At 37.8% G+C, this 20,880-nt stretch overlaps 1 protein-coding gene across 9 annotated transcripts in view; it reads left to right on the forward strand.

Annotated features, from left to right (window-relative positions):
• NIN (ninein) overlaps positions 1-20,880 on the forward strand; it is a 104,928-nt gene that overhangs the window by 67,937 nt on the left and 16,111 nt on the right. For 7 of the 9 annotated variants that reach the window (XR_014296334.1, XM_082647872.1, XM_082647873.1 and 4 more), the window contains exons 17-27: positions 467-972; positions 1,895-4,039; positions 5,338-5,463; positions 5,572-5,641; positions 7,643-7,858; positions 10,618-10,731; positions 13,856-13,978; positions 16,341-16,454; positions 17,259-17,405; positions 18,647-18,826; positions 19,841-19,990. Coding sequence is in view for 8 of the 9 variants with exons in the window: in XM_082647872.1 (XP_082503998.1) it covers positions 467-972; positions 1,895-4,039; positions 5,338-5,463; positions 5,572-5,641; positions 7,643-7,858; positions 10,618-10,731; positions 13,856-13,978; positions 16,341-16,454; positions 17,259-17,405; positions 18,647-18,826; positions 19,841-19,990 (3,891 nt within the window). In the remaining variant the exon portion in view is untranslated. The remainder of the gene's footprint in view (positions 1-466; positions 973-1,894; positions 4,040-5,337; positions 5,464-5,571; positions 5,642-7,642; positions 7,859-10,617; positions 10,732-13,855; positions 13,979-16,340; positions 16,455-17,258; positions 17,406-18,646; positions 18,827-19,840; positions 19,991-20,880) is intronic. The other 2 variants (XM_082647876.1, XM_082647879.1) reach the window with 2 other exon arrangements.

Raw genomic sequence — 20,880 nt, forward strand, 5'->3', positions numbered from 1 at the left:
TCCTATACCTTTGATATGTTTTATTCTGACTTGTAGTATACTTTTTTGTAGTTGTCATGAGCATGTCTAGAGTGGTTTTTCCTTAATGACAGGGGCTATGTCTTACCCAACTTTGTGTCCTCACGAGGCCTGCAGGGTACCTGACAGGTGTTAAACAAATACTTAAATTTAATTAACTATGTTAAGGCCCTGAGTTTGCCCGTGGAGACAAATGGTATCTCTGTGAAGGTCTAGTCAGTTTTAATAGGGTTGTTCAGAAACTAATAAAATTCAACCAAGTTAAAAAGGTAATCAAACCATGCCTGACTTAAAAATATCTTATTTAATGTGTTTTTGAATTGTTACTTTAGAACAAAAAATGGGAAAACTGAGGAATGTCTTGTAGGAGAAAAGTAATTACTGCCCCATCACCTTTCCATGGCCTTGAGTTGAATAACATTGGGGTGGTTTTACTTTCCGGCTTTAGGTGCATCATTATGAAAAGCAGCTAGATGAAACCAAGGTTGCCTGTAAAAAGGAGCAGGAGAACGTGAAGCAAAAGTATGAGGATGAAGTGCACATCTTGGAAGAACAAATAAGTGACCTTAAAAATGAAATTGCAGAACTTCAGGGCCAGACAGTGGTACTCAAGGAGGTACAACACACGGCTATCTGCAGACATGAGGAGGAGAAAAAACAACTGGAAATGAAGTGGGATGAGGAAAAGGCTCACCTGCAGGAGGAGTTGAGGCTGGAGCATGAGATGGAGCTGAGGGCTAGGCTGCAGCAGGCAGAGGAAAGCTTTAATGAAGAGAGGGAAAAACTCATTCAAAATGGTGCCTGGACAGAAGAGAAGGTGAGAAGCTTGACTCAGGAACTAGAACAAGTTCACCAGGAGCAGCTGAAAAGCCTGGTGGAGAAGCATACTCTTGAGAAAGAGGAATTGCAAAAAGAGCTCTTGGAAAAACACCAAAGGGAACTACATGAGGGAAGGTAAGAAAATGGGGGAAATGGAGGAACATGGGGCACCATTCCTTGGGGGCACCAGAAATCCCAGTCAATTAAGGAGACTTTGAAAAATCAGAAGACATAATAGCCCACTGACTGACTAGATTCTTTTTTAGTTTTTCAGATTGTTTTGCCGTGGTTTAGATATAAGCCTACCTTGGGGTATTGAAACTTTTTTTTAGAAAGAGGAAAGTATTTTTTGTATCAGGCATGTACTTTTTAAGGTTCCAGATGAGGATAAGATTATCACAAATGTGATTTCTTCCTAGTTCAGTCTTGCTGTTTTCTGGGAAAGGCCATTTATAAGCTAGATTCTGGGCAAAGTGACATTTCCTTCCAGAGTTATGAAACACCATTTTGTGCTTACTTTCCTCACGTGAAATCTCAGGTACTTTTCAGGGCTTCGGTGCTTCATACTTTAACCCGGTGCTACTTTATTAAATAAAAAGCAAAACATAATGAATTTGTTAATATGTGTGGTTTATATGACTGTTTATCCACCAATGTCTACTTAAGTAAAATGGAAGAATTTTATGTATTTCCCAAATTAGGGTTTAGGCTAATATGCATTTGAACATTTAATGTGAAACATCAGCCTACGTTTTTGCTAAAAATCCATAAACAAATACGTCTGGGAGTAAACCAAAGAACTGGGTTTCTAAATTTTCCTTCCAAATGCAGAGAGAGGTAAGTCAGTCTTTTAAATTAATTATGGCTGCCAGCACTGGCTCTCAGAAATGAGATCCCTTCTCAGTATAACTGAATCACATAGGAATAAGTGGAGACCATGTTTAGAAAATATTTGAATTGTTTGCTTGGCTGCTTCTTCTATGCATGGGAAAATGTTTTTTGTTTGCTTCTGGAGTTGATGGCAGTTTCAGTAATGCTGTATGTTGACCACATTTAGGGAAAAAATGGAAACTGAGTGTAATAGAAGAACCTCTCAGATAGAAGCCCAGTTTCAGGCTGACTGTCAGAAAGTCGCTGAGAGATATGAAAATGCTCTGCGAAGCCTGGAGGGGCACTACCACCGAGAGCTGAAGGAGGTCCTGGAACAACAGCGCGAGGAGAGATCCCAGTGGGAGTTTGAGAAGGATGAGCTCACCCAGGAGTGTGCAGAAGCCCAGGAGCAGCTTAAAGAGACTCTCCAGAGAGAGAAAGCGACTTCTCTGGTCCTGACCCAGGAGAGAGAGATGCTGGAGAAAACATACACAGAACATTTGAATAGCATGGTTGTTGAGAGACAGCAGCTACTCAAAGACCTGGAAGATCTAAGAACTGTGTCGGAAAGTCAGCAAAGTCTGCTGTCCAGCCAGATACTTGAGCTGAAGAGCAGTCACGAAAGAGAACTGAAGGACCGTGAGCAGGTCCTGTGCCAAGCAGGCGCCTCGGAGCAGCTGGCCAGCCAGAGGCTCGAAAGGCTCGAAAGGGAACGTGACCAGGAGAGGCAGGAAATGATGTCCAAGCTTCTGGCCATGGAGAGTGTCTACAAAGCGACCTGTGAGAAAGCAGATCGAGAGAGGGCTGAGATGAGCACAGAAATCTCCAGGCTTCAGAACAAAATTAAGGAAATGGAGCAGGTGGGATCTCCTCCCTCCAGGCTTCAGAATGGCTGCCAGGCAATGGGAAGGGAGGAAGTGGAAGGAAGTGGAGCCATGTCCCTGCTCCAGCAAGGAGAGCAGCTGTTGGAAGAGAACGGAGATGTCCTCTTAAGCCTGCAAAGAGCTCATGAACGAGCAGTGAAGGAAAATGTGAAAATGGCAACTGAAATTTCTAGGTTGCAACAGAGGCTGCAAAAATTAGAGCCAGAGTCGGTAATGTCTTCTTGTTTAGATGAGCCAACTACTGGGTTTTTTGGAAATTCCGTGGAACAAACAGAGCCATTTTTACTGCCAAACCGAATGAAACAAGTAGAAGGTGGAACCATGCAGCACGTCCTAAGTGACCTGCAAGGCGATGAGGTCCGGGATCTGGAAAGTACGGGGACAAGCTCTGGTCAGAGACAGGAGGTCAGAAGAGAGGAGTCTGAAGCATCAATAGAGAGTTTTTCTGAGCTTGAAAATAGTGAGGAGACCAGGACTGAAACCTGGGACCTAAAGAATCAGATTGGCCAGCTTCAGGAACAGCTAATGATCTTACGTGCAGACTGTGATAGAGCTTCTGAAAAGAAACAGGACTTACTTTTTGATGTTTCTGTGCTAAAAAAGAAATTAAAGACGCTTGAAAGAATCCCTGAGGCTTCCGCCAAGTATAAATTGTTATATGAAGATGCTAGTAGAGAAAATGAGTGTCTTCAGGAGGAGCTGAGAGTGATGGAGACGCGGTACGATGAAGCACTAGAAAATAACAAAGAACTCACTTCAGAAATGTTCCGATTACAGGATGAGCTAAAGAAAGTTGAAGAAGTGACTGAAACATTCCTTAGCCTGGAAAAGAGTTATGACGAGGTCAAAAGAGAAAATGAGGAACTGCATGTTCTGGTTTTGAGACTTCAAGACAAGATGGAGAAACTGCAAGAAAGAGCAGTGCTGCAGTATGACTGCTTCTCCTTATGGGAAGCCCATTTAGATAACCTGGAAGTCGGACCTGATGAAAAGATCCTGGAACTAAATCAGACGCCGGAAGAGTGTGTACCAAAGATTATGAATGTACACCATATTATAGAAGAACACTGTCAAGAAAACCAGTACCTAGAGCAGGAGAATACAGAGCTCTTAGAAAAAGTAAAGGCACATGAAATTGCCTGGCTACATGGAACACTCCAGACACATCAAGAAAAGCCTGGAGTACAGAACCAAGTAATACTGGAGGAAAACACCGCTCTCCTCAGCCTTCAGGACAAACATTTTCAGCGCCAGGCCACAATCACAGAGTTAGAACGGGAGAAAAAGAAGCTGCAGGAGCTGACTAGAAAGTTGAGGGAAAGAGTCACTGCTTTAGTTAAGCAAAAAGATGTACCTTCTCAAGGAGAAAAGGAGGAAGAGCTGAAGGCAATGATGCATGACTTGCAAATCACGTGCAGTGAGATGCAGCAAAAAGTTGAGCTTCTGAGGTAATGTATGTACCTTCTACACTTCACGGAATCCCACAGAGCACCTCACCAAATCTAACTTGGCTGCTTGCTGTGCCTAGAGAAACTAACCTGTTAGTCTTCAAGAAGAGAGCAGTACTTTAGACTTCCTTCTGCTTCTGTGTCGTATTAACAAGTAGAATAACCCTGCCTAGGAGGCACTGCTTCCTCTATAGGACATAAATGTCGTTCATTTAGGGTGTGAAAGTTCATGATGGAGAGTGTTAGTTGTTTAACCATGTGCATCATCAATGTATGTCAAGTCTTTAACTCTTCTGTAGCACTTCATTTGGATGGATAGTTTTGGTGGGGTTTTTTTGGCTCAATGTTGGTTATTTTCTTCATTTTGATGAAACAAGTTATATGAGAATGAATGCCTTTCGTGTATCATTAACTCACTTGGTAGATAAGGAGTCTCTTCTTACACTAATATAGAAAAAAAGTGTTGTGTCTCATGGCTTATAGTTTTTCACTTATATCACTTGAAGTGCAGGCTGATATTCTGTAAACATTGGAAATTTATCTTAGAACATATAATTTTTTGAGGAGCTATCAGATTCTAATAAACGTGCTTGAAGAACAAAGACAAAAAACATACTAATTTGAACCACTGCTCACTCAACTTTATAAAATATGATTGCAATAGCCTTCTAACAAATTTGGTTCCAAAAAAAACTTGTAAAATACTACATCATGTCTGAAATATCTTAAAGATATGAAAAAACAAAATAATTCTCGGCGTAGTTTTTCCTCGTTTTACTTCAGACCATATTTAGTTCTAAAAACCATAATGAGATGAAAGAAATCACAAAGTAAACATTAGTGTACATATTTTGACATGGCCCTTTCATTTATGTAGTGAATCTTCTTTCTCTAGGTACCCTGGGGTTTAAAACTGAAGCTCATACAGCTTAGTAATGTGGCTTTTGTCTTTTAGGAGCAGGCAGGACTTCAGACTGAAATAAATAATTTGCTCAAAGCATATGCTTGCCACTGAGAAAGTCAGCAACCAGGATGGGCATTGAGTCTCCTTTCTGTCTCCATGCTCAGGTGTTTCAGTCACACTTCCCTAATGTCTTTTAGTGAAATTCTTACATCCCAAAAGAAATGAGTCAATATGTCGTAGCTTGATTTCCAAGCACCAAGAGACTACTAATTTAGGCTTTTCTTTTTAACTGGCATGGAGTACGTGTTTAATTGGAAGTTACTATAAAGTATTTTCCAAAGATGCCAGATGACTGCCTTGTTATAACTATTTTTTAAAAATCTCTGTACTTCAGATATGAATCTGAGAAGCTTCAAGAGGAGAATTCTATTTTGAGAAATGAAATTACTACTTTAAATGAAGAAGACAGCATTTCTAACCTGAAATTAGGGAAATTAAATGGATCTCAGGAAGAAATGTGGTAAGACATATATTTAAATGTTCTTAAGGCATTTTTGTGAGGACTAAAGCTATTTTACTTCAACTGTTAAAGCCTAACTCTTAAGTTATATTTTCATTGTCCCTTTAGGCAAAAAATAGAAACCGTAAAACAGGAAAAAGCTGCAGTTCAGAAGATGGTTGAAAATTTAAAGAAACAGGTAAGGAGAGAATATTTCCCAATGTTTCCTGATTCTAAAATTTTCTTTTTTTAAATTTGAAATTTACAGCACATGCTACTGGAAACATAGCTAATAATGGTAAGGTTGTAAATCCTGAGTTTCAAAATGGAAACTCACCTCATGCTAATTCTAAACTAGGTTTCTGTTTTTTGTGAATATAATAATATATATATTATTTCTAGACTCTGGTGCTGAATACTAGCTTTATAATCAGTGGGAGTGGGGAGGTGATAACCTCTAAAACCGAACCTGTGAAATACTAGCTCTATGTTGGTTTTGTTTTGTTTTGTTTTTAATTAGATTCAGTTGTGCTCTTTGTAGCAGATGGCTTTTTTAAAAAAAATATTTATTTATTTTGGCTGCACCAGGTCTTAGTTACAGCACACGGGATCTTTGTTGCCAGCATGCAGACTCCTTAGTTGCAGCATGCATGCATCTAGTTCCCCGACCAGGGATCGAACCAGGGTCCCCTGCATTGGGAGTGCACAGTCTTATCCGCTGGACCACCAGGGAGGTCCCCACATGTGGTTTTGATTCATGTTAGCTCCTTCCTCTTTCCTCACCACAATTAAAAGCAGAAAGTTAAGAACAGCATTTTACAGATATAGAATACTAGTTAATCTGTGTATATTTTCACAGAATTATGATTTATTTAGATAGCTTGTGCCGTTCAGTGCCCAATTTATATAATCTCAACAATATGCAATTGTGTGGGGAAAAGCCATTTGAGAATCTATCTGAAACAGTCAAAAGACAAGGACATCCTGGGAAAAGACTATTTTCAGCACTTGAAATAGACAAGGTGTTAACATCCAAAATATATTCTGTACTGTTACAAACAAATTGCAAAATGGAGTAGAAAAGTGAATAATTTATATGATTGGTCAAGTCAGAAAAAAAGAAGAGAACATATAAAAGGATGGTTAGCCTCATTAGTAATTAGGGAAGGGCAAATTAAATGAGTCTCTTTTTTTCATCTGTCAGATTAGCAAAAATTAAAGATTGATCTGGTCTAGTATTAAAAAGGGACTGAGGAAACAAATATACTCATACATTGTTGATAGGACTATAAATTGGTAGTCTGTGAGGAAGACATTGTGGGGATATCGATCAAAACAGTAATGTATATGCACGCCTTCTAACCCAGCAGCCCTACTTCCAAAAATAAGATCCTAAATACAAAATGCTACCATGTGTAAATGAATTTTCCAAAAGATTGTTTTGTTTCTTCATAATTAAAAGAAAAAATGATAATAAACCTATATGTCTATCAGTGTGGGAATGGATAAATACAGTATGGAATGTCTTGATACATGGAATACCCTATAGCAGGGGTCCCCAACCCCTGGGCCGTAGACCACTACCGGTCCGCAGCCTGTTAGGAACCGGGCACACAGCAGGAGGTGAGCGGCGGTTGGTCGAGAGTGAAGCTTCATCTGCCGCCCCCCATCACTTGCGTTACCGCCTGAACCATCCCCCTCCCCTGACCCCACCCACCCCCCACCCCTCCCCAGCCCAGGTCCGTGAAAAAATTGTCTTCCATGAAACTGGTCCCTGGTGCCAAAAAGGTTGGCGACCGCTGCCCTATAGCCACTAAAAATATAGCATGTAGTGGTTTCTGAATGCACCGATTTGGAAAGATAAGAGCCTGTAAGATATTATAAGTGGAAAAAGCATGTTCTAAAGAAGGAAAAAACTACACGTATATAGGTCTGTGTATGCATAGAAAACAATCTGTAGGGATACGTACCCAGCTGTGAACAGTGGCTACCCCTGTGGAATGGGATTGGACAGAGTGTCTGTCACTTCTTCATACACTTCTGAACTGATTGACTTTGTAATAATGAGTATGTATTTTTTCTGTTATTAAATGTGTGTGTGTATAACTTTACATAGAGAAAGTAAAACAATTAGTCTCTAAATATATTTTTAGCAGAAGTAGGATAACTAGTTTTTAAGACTTATTTCAATTTTAATTAGATTTCAGAATTAAAAACCAAAAACCAACAGTTGGATTTGGAAAATATGGAGCTTAGCCAAAAGAATTCTCAAAATCAGCAAGAACTGCAAGAAGTTAATCAACGTCTGGCAGAAATGCTAAGTCAGAAGGATAAAGAGCCAGGACACAGTACATGTGAGGAATGGGAACAAGAGAAGTCTAATCTAAAAGAAGAACTGGAACACTGTAAAGTGCAGGTATGGTCTACAGCCACTCTACAGCCTTTCTGGAGGAAATCCCAGTAAATAAAAGAAATGCTTGTATTTAATTTCTTATACATAAAGTCCCAATTATTAAAACAGTGTGGTGTTCGCACATGAATAGACAGATAAGTGGAAGAGAAGTCTAGAATTAGACCCAAATACATATGGAAACTTAGTATATAACAAAGGTAGCTTCTCAAATCACTGGGGTAAAGATGGAGTTTTTAATAAGTGGTGCCTAGATAACTGGGTAGACAACTGAAAATAAAATTAGATCCATATCTTATACCATACATAAGGGTAAACTCCAATTGGATTAGGAGTCTAAATATAAAAGGTAAAACATTCAAGTACTAGTAGAAACTGGGCAAATTCATCTTTAGGCTTGGTGTAGAGAAAGGCTATGTAACTATGACTCATAAACTAGAGGCAAAAAAATGACCTGATTAAATTTTTTAAATTTTTGCATGACCAAGAAAATACCATAAACAAAGTCAAAAGACAGCTCACAAACTGGGAGAAAATATTTGCATCATATACCACCAAGAGTGGAGCTAATATCCCTACTATGTAAAGAACTCTTAAAAGTCAAAGGGCTTAGGAGCAAAATCTGATAGCCAAATAGGAAAAAATGCATGAACAAAAATTCACACACCAAAAAAAGAGATAAAAATGGCCCTCAAACCTTGAAAAAATGTTCAAAATTACTCAGAATTAGAAATGCAAATAACGCTGATATCTCATTTCTCACCTATGTGATTGGCAACAATTTAAAAATATAACAACATATTCTGTTGTCAAGGGTTTGGGAAAACAGGCACTTTCATACATTGCTGCTGGAATATAAACTGATATTGTATTTATGGAAGGAAATTTGGCAAATCTAACAAAATTACATATGTACTTACCTTTTGTCCTAGCAGTCTGACTTCTAGGAATTTACCCTAAAGATATTCCTCTAAAAATATGAAAATTCACCGCAAAGCGTTGGTTATTCATTGCAGCATTGTTTGTAACTGCAAAATATTGGAAACAACCTAGATGCCCGTACATCGGAGAGTTGTTGGATAAATGTGATGGGTATAGCCACACATGGAGTAGTATTATACAGCTATATAAAAAGAAAAAGAAAGAATGGACAAATGAGAAAGATCTCTTCGTGTGAAATGATTTCCAGGACATACTGTTAGGTGAGAAAAGAAGAGCTCAATAGAGTATCTAAGATAGTATGTCTCCGTCCATGTAAGAAAGAAGGGGATATTAGGCAATACACATGTATTTGTGTAAAAGAAATACAGAAATTTATGTAAAAGAAATATGGGAATGATAAACCAGATAACTAAAGAGATGGTTACCTATAGAGGGCGAGTGGGAAAGGGATGGAAGAGAGGAATGGGAATGTGATAGAAGGAATGAGGAAGGGAGTGACACTGCTGAGAACATTTGCACATAGCTCTGATGCTTAGAACCATAGTAATGTTTTACATACTCTTCGCATACCCCCTCAAATAAACACACAATTAAAACCAATCCAGAAAACAAAGATGGGGGGGTACCAAAATGGAACACAAACACTAACAAATGAACCTAACTGTATTGTAAATGGATAACATAGCTACAGTGTGGAAGAAAATAAGTAATTTAGAAATTAGTATCTTGACTGTATACAGTAGGGTTAAGACAAAAAGAAGTGTACATAAAGGCAATAATAATCTAGTGAGTAAATGTGTTTCTCATGGGGGTGTATGTTAGTAATTCTGGAACTACTCTGTGTATACTAGAATTGAACAGATAAGTAAACGTAGTGTAGATAATAAGAACTGTGTTTCTCATTTTTGGAAAAGGAAGTTGCAAGTGGGGAAACTGAGAAGGCTAAAATGAACCCTCTGATATTGGATTGGAATTTGAGGTATTAGTATAAACTCGTATTTCTTAATATATAGACAGATAGATAGATATAGAGATGTAGATGTGTGTATATGGATCGAGTACCCAGATCTTGGTTTCTAAACACTATTCTCGTATAAGAGGAGCCCGGGCTACTTGGAAAAATGGTTGCTCCCAAGGCTGGGGCAGGGTCAATTCAAGATGAGCCTGGAACATCTCATGGTGTCAGAAAGAAAAAGGTGCCCCCCAAAAGATGGGGTATGTCAAAAGGACAGGGCACAACCTGAAGAAGCTCTTAATGGCCAAAGCTGGAATAATTTGATCAATAAAATAAAACATAGCATAAAAGAATTATAAAATGCAAAATAAAATAAATATCTATAGGTCCATACTGTTATAAAAAAATTGAATACATAAATAATGGGGGGAGAAATAACAGCTCTTCCTTACAAGAGAATTCCAATTAATAAATGTATGAAGAAGGAAATAGAAAGTCTTCATTAGGCAAACACCAGAGTAATAATTGTTGTAGATAAAATCCACTGATAGACACTAAAATCAATAAGCAAAAGCTTAAGGAAACACACTATTTGCATGGTCTCAAAGCATCTCCCCCCAGAGAAAGATAGTAACTTTACAGTGAAGAAATCTTCAAAAACTTAGAAATCATGTTCATGCCATTTTAGTGGAAAGTCTATTAAAAGATAGTTTTGGTTAGTTCCATTGAGTATAAGGACAAATGATATTAAACAGTGTGTCACTGAATTTGTACTAGTGTTTCCTTAATGCTGCCTTTTGTGAACTTACTAAGTTTCCCCAGGCTAAATGAATATGTGTATTATATGACTTTTAAAATTTTTTCTTAGTCTTCTACTTTAGTGTCTTCTCTGGAGGCAGAACTTTCTGAAGTTAAACTACAAATTCATATTGTGGAACAGGAAAACCTCCTTCTCAAAGATGAACTGGAGAAAATGAAACAAGTAAGATTGTGTGTTGCTTAGGTGGGGACAGGAGGTATGGGGGGGCTCATAGAATAATATGCACCTGATGGTCTGACTTTTCTAGCCACCAAATGTCCTTTTTACTGAGTCCTGTTAACTAGCTTATTACTTAGTAAAGTTGAGGGCTTGCAGTACAAGTCTATTTATAAGGGCTCCTATTGCTAATTCTCTAAATGTTGTTCTAGTTATGTAACTTACATGTTGTAGACTGACATTCTGTTACTATAAATGAACCATAACCACTTCAGTTTAAGAAATTTGGGCTTCACTGGTGGCGCAGTGGTTGAGAGTCCGCCTGCTGATGCAGGGGACACGGGTTCATGCCCCGGTCCGGGAAGATCCCACATGCCGCAGAGCGGCTGGGCCCGTGAGCCATGGCCGCTGAGCCTGCACAGCCTGTACTCCGCAATGGGAGAGGCCACAGCAGTGAGAGGCCCGCGTACAGCAGGAAAAAAAAAAAAGGAAATTTGTTGCTCTACCTTCTCCCGGCCAGGTGTTAAATAATATAAATTTGTCTAAAAAGATGGTGACTTTCTTACTCATAACTTTAATAACTATTCACCCAGATTTGTGAGACACAGGTGAAGCTGGTCCCTCATCATCCCTTTTTCTCATAGTGAGTTTGAGGCATCTATCTTGGGCAGGAGAGTAGATTCTAGAACATTATCAGGGATGCAGTCTCACCTATGAATTTGGCTTTAAGAAGCACATTTCAAAGTTTCAAACAAAGACCTAATTTTAAGTATAAAAGAGGGTTCACCTTAATATATTCTGAACGTTGTCCAATTTTATTCTTTATTCTGAATTTTTCAATGAGCACATGAATCCCTCAGTTTGAGCAATCCTGATTTACACTAGGAGAATTTAGTTTTTCCATTTTATTTATTTGCTTCACCAAAGGATTACTTTAATATTATGATATCCTTAGATTATAAAATTCTTATACCTATTCAGCCTATGAGCATAAAGGTGTCCTTCTCTGAATGCTGAGTCTGTACCACTGAGTGTGTTATGTTCATGTTGATTCCTAATTGACACCTGTAAGTCTTGATTTCCTAATAGGATTATAAGACTCTCAGGGAATTTGTATCTCTTACAGTGCTTAATACAGTACTGGTACCCGATAGGTGCTTTATAAGAACCTTTTCAAGCCAGATGCTGCTATGCAAAGTTTATCTGTTCTGCCATAGCAGAAGCTGTCTGTCCATATAAACATTCCAGAAGTTAAAAGGCTCTTCTGTGGTATATAAGTATTCCAGAGCTGTTATTACTAAATTAATCCTAATTAACTTGGGCATACTTTTCTCCTTTATCATTTTCTGTCTGTTGTTCAACCTTTCAGATGATAATGGTGGATTCCAAATCCATAGCATGGGAAATGTATGCTTTGTGATTTTGCCAAGCTAGGGATCAGAAGAAAAGGAGCCGAGTTGGGAGTAAAATAGTACGATGAGGACATCATTTGGCACATTTTTATTGCATTTTTTTTTGAAGCATTGATGTAAATAGTGAGATGGAAAAACAGTGAGCCCTTTTGCTTTTGGTGGGCAGTTGTTCAAGGCACCTGGACTCTTGGATCACAAGGGTTAAGGTGGTGTCAGCCCATTGTTGCTTCCACACAGCTTGGACCTAGAAAGCCTGTGCTGCTCTGTATGACATAATAATTTCTTGTTCACAAAACATTTTTATTTGTATTATCTGTTGCATTGAAAAGAAACACGAATAGCATCAGCAGTAGTCACATACCAGTCTGTAGACACCCAAAATGGTACCAGGCTTTGTGAGGGTCTGGGGATGGGGTAGTGAGCAAAGGAAAAAAGGCCTTTGTTAACCAATGCCCAGGTTCTTTACACTTTCCTTCATCCTTCTGACTTGTTTAGATTTGTAAATTATGCTGGATTTGTTGCCAGTTGAAGACAAGATTCAATCCTTAAAGTCCATTTTGTCATACTATTCCTAAAGCTAAATGTAAAAGAACTTTAGGTAAAAAGTTGAAAGATGGCCGTAAAATCATAATGACAATAAATAACTGAAAATTGAAAGCCAAGTGAAGTAGAGGGAAATTGAAAACATATGAACTATGGGAAGGGTTAAGAAGTGTAAGAAACAATCAGTCTCCTTAAAGCAGTGGTTGTGGGGAGGTGGAAATTGCTCCCCCACCCCAAGACGTTTAGCAATGTCTGGGGACATTTTGGGGTTTCACACCCAGTGTATGGGGAGGCAGGCTGTGCTACTGGAATCTAATAGGTAACACCAGAGATGCTGCTAACCACCCTACAGTGCATAGGACAGTCTCCCACAGCAAGGAATTACCTGCCCCAAAATGTCAGTAGTGCTAAGGCTGATGATGAAAAGGAACAAAAAGTTTTCCGTTTGTCTTGATGCCATAAAGTGCAGAGGACGAAGCCAGTGTGTACATACCAGCAACCTTTTTCTTAGCAAGTCAATTTAGGCATCTTCCAAAGGGAAGGGTATGCAGAACGTGCTGAAAAACACTGCTTGATTTATCTTTAAACTTGCCCTTGGGACTTCCCTGGTGGTCCAGCGATGAAAGACTTCGTGCTCCCAATGCAGGGGGCCCGGGTTCGATCCCTGGTCAGGGAACTAGATCCTACATGCCGCAGCTAAGACCCGGCACAGCCAAATAAATAAATAAATATTAAAAAAAAAAAAACTTCCCCTTTTGTTGGTTGATACATTGTACTTGGTTGATGCCAATTCCATAGTCTTGATTGAAAAAGATTTTTTTCTAGTTAAAAAACATGGGGAAAATGTTTTGTGCTATATGTATACAAGTTAAATTCATGACAGAATGGAAGTATGTTATTTATTTTATCCTGAAGGTAAAACAGAAAGCTAGGACCATTACTTAATGTCTGGTTGATTTTGTCCAAGCAGACATTTCAGCAGTCAGTTGAAGAATAGAGAGAAGCCAGCAGGGAACATTTTGTTAAAGTTAATTATAGTCCCCTAGAGTTTATATGTCCTGGGAAATATCTACAGATAGGGAAACAGCAGCAGCCATGAAAATGTCCTGTTTATAAATACATCTTTTTAAATACAACCATGAGACGTGATGGGTGGGCTTGTTTATCTCTTACAGCTGCACAGATGTCCCAATCTCTCTGACTTCCAGCAAAAAATTTCTAGTATTCTAAGCCACAATGAAAAACTGCTGAAAGAAAAGGAAGCTCTAAGTGAAGAATTAAATAGCTGTGTTGATAAGGTAGTAAAAATAAGACTTTTTTACCATCATTGGACAGTGTGTACCATAATGAGCATTTCTCTAACACCAGTGGCACGTGGGGGGCTACATGTTAGCCTAAAAGTCTCCTAGAACAGCATTTTGTGACCTTAGAGCTCCTGAAGCCATGATTTTTTTTCTTTTATTGAAGTATAGTTGATTTACAATATTGTGTTAGTTTCAGGTGCATAGCAGTGATTCGGTTATACATGTATGTGTGTGTATGTACTGCTTTTTTCCCATTCTTTTCCATTATAGATTATTACAAGATATGGAATATAATTTCCTGTGCTATACAGTCAATCCTTGTTGTTTATTTTAGATATGGTAGTGTACATCTGTTAATCGCATACTCCTAATTTATCCCTCCCTCCTCCTCCTCTTTTGGTAACCATAAGTGTGTTTTCTATGTCTGTGAGTCTGTTTCTGTTTTGTAAATAGTTCATTTGTACCATTTGTTACATTCCAGATATAAGTGATATCATGTAATATTTGTCTTTCTCTGTCTAACTGACTTCTCTTAGTATGATAACCTCTAGGTCCACATTATTTCATTCTTTTTTATGGCTGAGTAATATTCCATTGTAGGAAGGAACACTTACGTTCCTTCCATGTCTTGGCTGTTGTAAATAGTGCCGCTATTAACACTGGGGTGCATATATCTTTTTTAATTAGAGTTTTTGTCTTTTCTGGATATATGCCCAGAAGTGGGATTGCAGGATCATATGGTAACTCTATTTTTAGTTTTTTAAGGAAGCTCCATACTGTTCTCCATAGTGTCTGCACCAATTTACATTCTCACCACAGTGAAGGAGGGTTCCCTTTTCTCCACACCCTCTCCAGCATTTATTATTTGTAGACTTTTTGATGATGGCCATTCTGACTGGTATGAGGTAATCCCTCACTGTAGTTTTGACTTGCATTTCTCTAATTACTAACAATATTGAGCATCTTTTCATGTGCCTGTTGGCCATCTGTATGTCTTCTTTGAAGAAATGTTTGTTGAGGTTTTCTGCCCATTTTTTGATTTGGTTGTTTAGTGTTTTTGTTTTTTTGTTTTGTTTTGATATTTAGTTGTATGAGTTGTTTGTATATTTTGAAAATTAATCCCTTGTTGGTCACATCGTTTCTGCATGTTTTCTCCCAGTCTTAAAGTTGTCCTTTTGTTTTGTTGATGGTTTCCCTTGCTGTGCAAAAGCTTTTAAGTTTAATTAGGTCCCATTTGTTTATTTTTGCTTTTATTTCTTTTGCCTTGGGAGACTGACCTAAGAAAATATTGCTACGATTTATGTCAGAGAATGTTTTGCCTATTTTCTCTTCTAGGAGTTTTATGGTGTCATGTCTTATATATACGTCTTTAAGCCATTTTGAGTTTATTTTTGTGTATGGTGTGAGGGAGTATTCTAACTTCATTGTTTTACATGTAGCTGTCCAGCTTTCCCAATGCTGCTTATTGAAACACTCTTTTTTCTCCATTATATATTCTTGCCTCCTTTGTCCAAGATTAAATGACTGTAGGTGTGTGGGTTTATTTCTGGACTCTGTATTCTGTTACATTGATCCATATGTCTGTTTTTGTGCCATTACCATACTGTTTTCATTACTGTAGCTTTGTAGTATTGTCTGAAGTCTGGAAGGGTTATGCCTCTAGCTTTGTTCATTTTTCTCAAGGTTGCTTTGGCAATTTTGGGTCTTTTGTGGTTCTATATAAATTTTAGGATTATTTGTTCCCGTTCTGTGAAAAATGTCATTTGATAGGGATCACATTAAATCTGTAGATTGCTGAAGCCATGATTTTAACAGGAGTCTAGATTAGTTGTTTAGTAAATATTAAGTACGGTAATATAAAGTTTGTCTTATTTTAATAAGTAACTATGCTACTTAATATATATTATTTAAATACATCACTATTCTACTTATATATAATATAAATAATATAAATATTATGTGTTTAATAATCTGAAATCCATTACATAGACACTTTTTTTTCTACTGTATTTTCCCTAGCAAATCCAAAAACACTGCCTTTGTGCCACCTGCCTTAATAGGCATTCCATATTTTTCTATTATGGCACACTCTTGGGATTTCTAATTGCCTTCCAGCCCACCACGTCTCACCCAAAAACATAAGGCAATGAGAAGGAAAAATTGAAATCCCCAAAGAGAAGAGACTCCTCAAAATTAAAGGTACAAAGGGAGTCAAGGAAATGTCTCTCTTTTACCTTGTCTTGATCCCCTTTGTAGAGAGATGGTACTTGATCTTTTCAGTATAAGTGAAGGCACGTGAAATGAGGCTAGACATGTTTGTAGAAATGCTGTTACCTCTTTTCTTTTCCTGAATCAGTTGGCAAAATCAAGTCTTTTAGAGCACAGAATTGCTACTATGAAGCAAGAACAGAAGTCTTGGGAACACCAGAGCGAAAGCTTGAAATCACAGCTAGTGGCTTCACAGGAAAAGGTATGTGGACAATTCTTATTTCATCTGCACAGTTAATATTTTCCTATATCTCCCAACAGAACTCCAAGTGGAAAGAATGTTCCAGGTGGTTGTGGTCTAAGAGGGCTCAGAATGATTCAATTTAACTAATATTTGACACCTTACAGTATAGTAAAATAATTTGAACAGTGTTTCTCCCAAAGTTCATTATTATGAAATAATCATAAGATTATCTCATCATTATGAGATTATTTATTTATGAAAGCTTGAGAATAGTGTGTAAAAATGACTGCTTATTTCTAATTTAGAATTAGGATTTCTAAGGCAGGTTCATGCCCTATTATAGTTAAAGCTCTCTATTAACATTCTGTTTACCAATTTAAATTTTTTAAAATTGAAATATATATGAGCTGTTAGCATGGAGTAGGGTACTACAAAGTATGTTTTTATTTTCATCTAAGAGGTCCTTTACAAACCAACATCACAGTCTAAAATGTAATTTCTACAAAGTTCAGTAAAATCATCTGTCATGATGCCTGTTGGTACTCCTTGGTTCTGTAAGATATCACTTGGTAATATACCAGATGACTATACCAGCAATACCTTGCTCTAGGTGTAGTTCATTATTGTCCTAAATATAACTTAACATCCTGTAAAGATACATAATATCCTAGATTTGCACTGAGCAACTGAAAAGACCTGGATATAGTAAGTAGAAGCAGAAGGGACCTTGGAGTTCTCTTGTCTTAGCTCATTCATACATGGACATGCTATAGGTGAGACCATGAGGATTTGTCGCAGTATATGACTGTTCTCATGATGCAGGTTCAGAATTTAGAAGACACCCTGCAGAATGTAAACCTGCAAATGTCCCGAATTAAATCTGATCTACGAGTGACTCAGCAGGAAAAGGAGGCTTTAAAACAAGAAGTGATGTCTCTACACAAGCAACTTCAGAATGCTGGTGACGAGGTAATTTCTTTTCTTCTTTATTGAGATCTAACTTTATACAGTAAAGTGCATAAATTTTAACTCTATAACTTGATTGTTTTTATACACATATATGTATGTATATGTAAATATACACAGTTATAGGTAAAATATATATGTATGTTTGTCTTTGTGTAACCACCACCTAGCTCAAAATAAAGAACATTTCCAGCACCCAGGAGGCTCTCTTGTGTCCCCTTCAGTTGATAACCTCAAGGGAACCACCATAGGTTAGGGATGCTTGTTTCTGAACCTCACATAAATGGAACTATAGTGACAAGGTAATTGTGCAAGTCAGAAGACCATGGCTGAGTTGTTTTGTAGTAATAAAAACATTTTGATGTTGTAGAAAGTAAGTCTCGTTTTAATATATCACAATGCTGTTTCACCTATGTGCAAATAAATTAAGAACAATGTATGTATGTCAGTCTTGGGTAGATGTTAAGACTTTGTCCTACCATAAAAGTAGGCACTAAATTCAGCTACTTTATCTCTTGGTGATACTTTTTTTTAAACTGTGTTTTTTTAAAAAAACATAATAGTTGCTTCCATTTTTAAAAAATTACTTCTGGGCTGAAAATTTTTTCAAAATGAGATTGTACCTTTTTTTTTTTTTTCCTTTTCATGTTTTGGCTTAAAAGGCAAAACGTGAAAAAGAAAAAACCCTAACCCTAACCCTTTTTTTACCTTTAAAAAAATTTTTTTTAAAGCATTTTTCAGGATCCAAAAAAATCACCGTGGTAGCTTAAAGCATATTCCTGAGTTCAGGCCTCAATTATGTGGATGATACGTGCTTTGGATTCTAAAAAAGGATATGATTGCATATGTGAAAATGAAAGTAGAGTTTAGCAAGGGAAAGCTTTCAAGTTAGCAGTGCATTTCAGAGTTCTCTGTGTTCTCTGTTAACCAAAAGAATAGTTATTTGGGTTCAAAGCATAACTTCATAAGAATGAGGTAATTTTTAAGGTCCCCAATCTCTATGCGCTTGGGTCCTATATGGAACTGGGACTTGCCCTACAATCATCTTTGCTATTAGATTTGACGGGACTATTTTGCCAAAGATCATTTTAAACAGAGAGTTTCCAAACCTTTTTTTTTAAAATCAACATTCAAGAATATTGTTTTACTTATATCTAGATATACATGTGCTCACTCTCATTAGAAGATGCTCAAAAAAGAAATCAGCTTGTTTTTAAGGCTTAACTCTACAATTCTCTCTTAAGAACTGGGCCCCAGAAATAGGCACCCATCCATCAGGATTCCATAACCAACAGCAAAGGCTGTCCTGGGACAAGTTGGATCACCTGATGAATGAGGAACAACAGCTGCTTTGGCAAGAGAATGAGAGACTCCAAACTGTGGTACAGAACACCAAAGCGGAACTCATACACTCCCGGGAGAAGGTAACTTGAAAAGTTGTACATGGTGGCATATGTTTGTAAATGATTCTTTGATACGGTGATTCTAGGGTATGGATTTGAGTATTCTGGTGTGGCAGACTTATTTTAAGAATGTATAATTTATCATTTACTTGCAATATAATTTTATCATGCTGTGTTTATATAATATTTTTCATTTTGTATAAGCAGTTCTATATTAAAATCTGTGATCTTATGAATGGAAATTATGTTAACCATATATTCCTCATTCAAATAGGCTAGCCGCCAAGACTGGTAGTATAAAAATGGCAAAACTAAACTCAGTTCTTGTGGGTCTAACTTCTTGTAAGAGAAAAGGTGCCCCTTTTAAAAGAGAGCATTTCAAGGCTAGAATGGTCTTTAAAGATCATCTTTTTCATCACTAAGCTGATGTTTAAATTCTTTACCTCTGCTAAGCAGTTGACCAACTATGTTTAACCTATGCTTAAATACCTCTTTTGAGGAGGAACTCTCTTAGGAGTCACATATTCATTTAGAACACCTACCATGTGCCAGAAACTCTGCTATCACTGAAGTTGCAGTGTTGAACAGACTAAACATGGTTGCTGTCCTCGTGGAACTTAGTTGATGTAAATGCATTGTTTCAGGTGTGAACAGTCCAATACAAAGTCAATGGGACTGTCACCCCCTTCACTCCTAAAAGTTATGCTCATGTCAGAGCAGAGGTGCCTACAGACTATGTTTTTTTGGCAGCCACGTCACACTATTGACTCCCAGTTGTTTGGCTGAGCCAGGAGTCCCTTTGTCCTTCTCTGATCCTCAGTGTTGCATCAGACTAAAAATAGATTTACCTAGAAAGGATCTTTTGAAATCCAAAAATGTAATAAGCTTCAAGAATTGGCAGACTTGACTGGAAAAAGTTTTCTTAATACAACAAAACCCAAGCACTGAATACAAACTTTCCTTATGTTCGCTTTTTGTTTTTCCTGGCTGGGTGGTTATATTAGCATTTCTTCCTCTTATACTGGTTCTTGTTAGGTCCGTCAACTGGAATCCAACCTTCTTCCTCCTAAGCTCCCAAAACATCTAAACTCATCAGGTACTGTGAAGCCCACAGAGCAGGAAAAGTTGAGCTTAAAGAGAGAGTGTGAACAGTTTCAAAAGGAACGATCTCCTGCTAATAGGAAGGTGAGTTTTTGAGAGTTAATACCAAGTGGCTGTGTTCTGACTATGATGCATCCCTAAGTGTATGTTTCTTCCCCTGCATGCTTCCAGGAAATGATTACAATGGCATATTTTGGTTCTTCCTTATATCTATGCTTTTGTAATCTTGTCAAAACAGTATCATAGTTCTTTTTGATTGAGTGACCGCTAGAAAGGAGCAATTTAAGTTTTTATAAAGAAGATGGTTAATTATCTTCATTAGTATCATAAGCTTCTATAAGCCTGAATATTAGGAACATCTTAATATGGTCTGTATTAGTTAACTATTGCTGTGTAATAAATTAAAACAACGAACATTTATTGTCTCAGTTTCTGTGGGTCAGGGATTTGGAAGCAACTTAGCTGAGTGGTTTTGGCTTAGGGTCTTTCCTGAGACTGCAGTCCAGATATCAGCTGAGACTGCATTTATCTGAAGGCTTCACTGGTACTAGAGAATCCGTTCCAGATGTATTCATATAACTGTTAGGAGGAGGCTTCTGTTCTTTGCTAGCTGATCGCCAGAGGCTCAGCTCCTCACCACCTGGCCTTTTCTCAGGCTGTGGCAATGAATGATCCAAGAGAGAGAGGCCCCAAAAGACCAAGATGGAGGCTGTAGTATGTTTTATTTGCTAATCCCAGAAGTCACACACAATCATTTCTGCTGTATTCTATTGGTCACACAGACTAATCCTGGTGTAGTGGGGAGGGGACAAGGCAAGGGTTTGAATACCAGAAGACAGGGATCACGGGGTACCCTCTTGGAGGCTGGCTACTACGTGGTTAAACCTCTGTAGCATGACTCAGTTTGTTTTCTATTCTTGGTTCCATGAAGTTAGAGTTCTAGGCCAGTGTTAGCGTGGGAGTTCTTGTTGTTA

The sequence above is a fragment of the Grampus griseus genome (genome assembly GCF_964374135.1).
Source record: "Grampus griseus genome assembly, chromosome: 2".
NCBI classification, from domain to species: domain Eukaryota; kingdom Metazoa; phylum Chordata; class Mammalia; order Artiodactyla; family Delphinidae; genus Grampus; species Grampus griseus.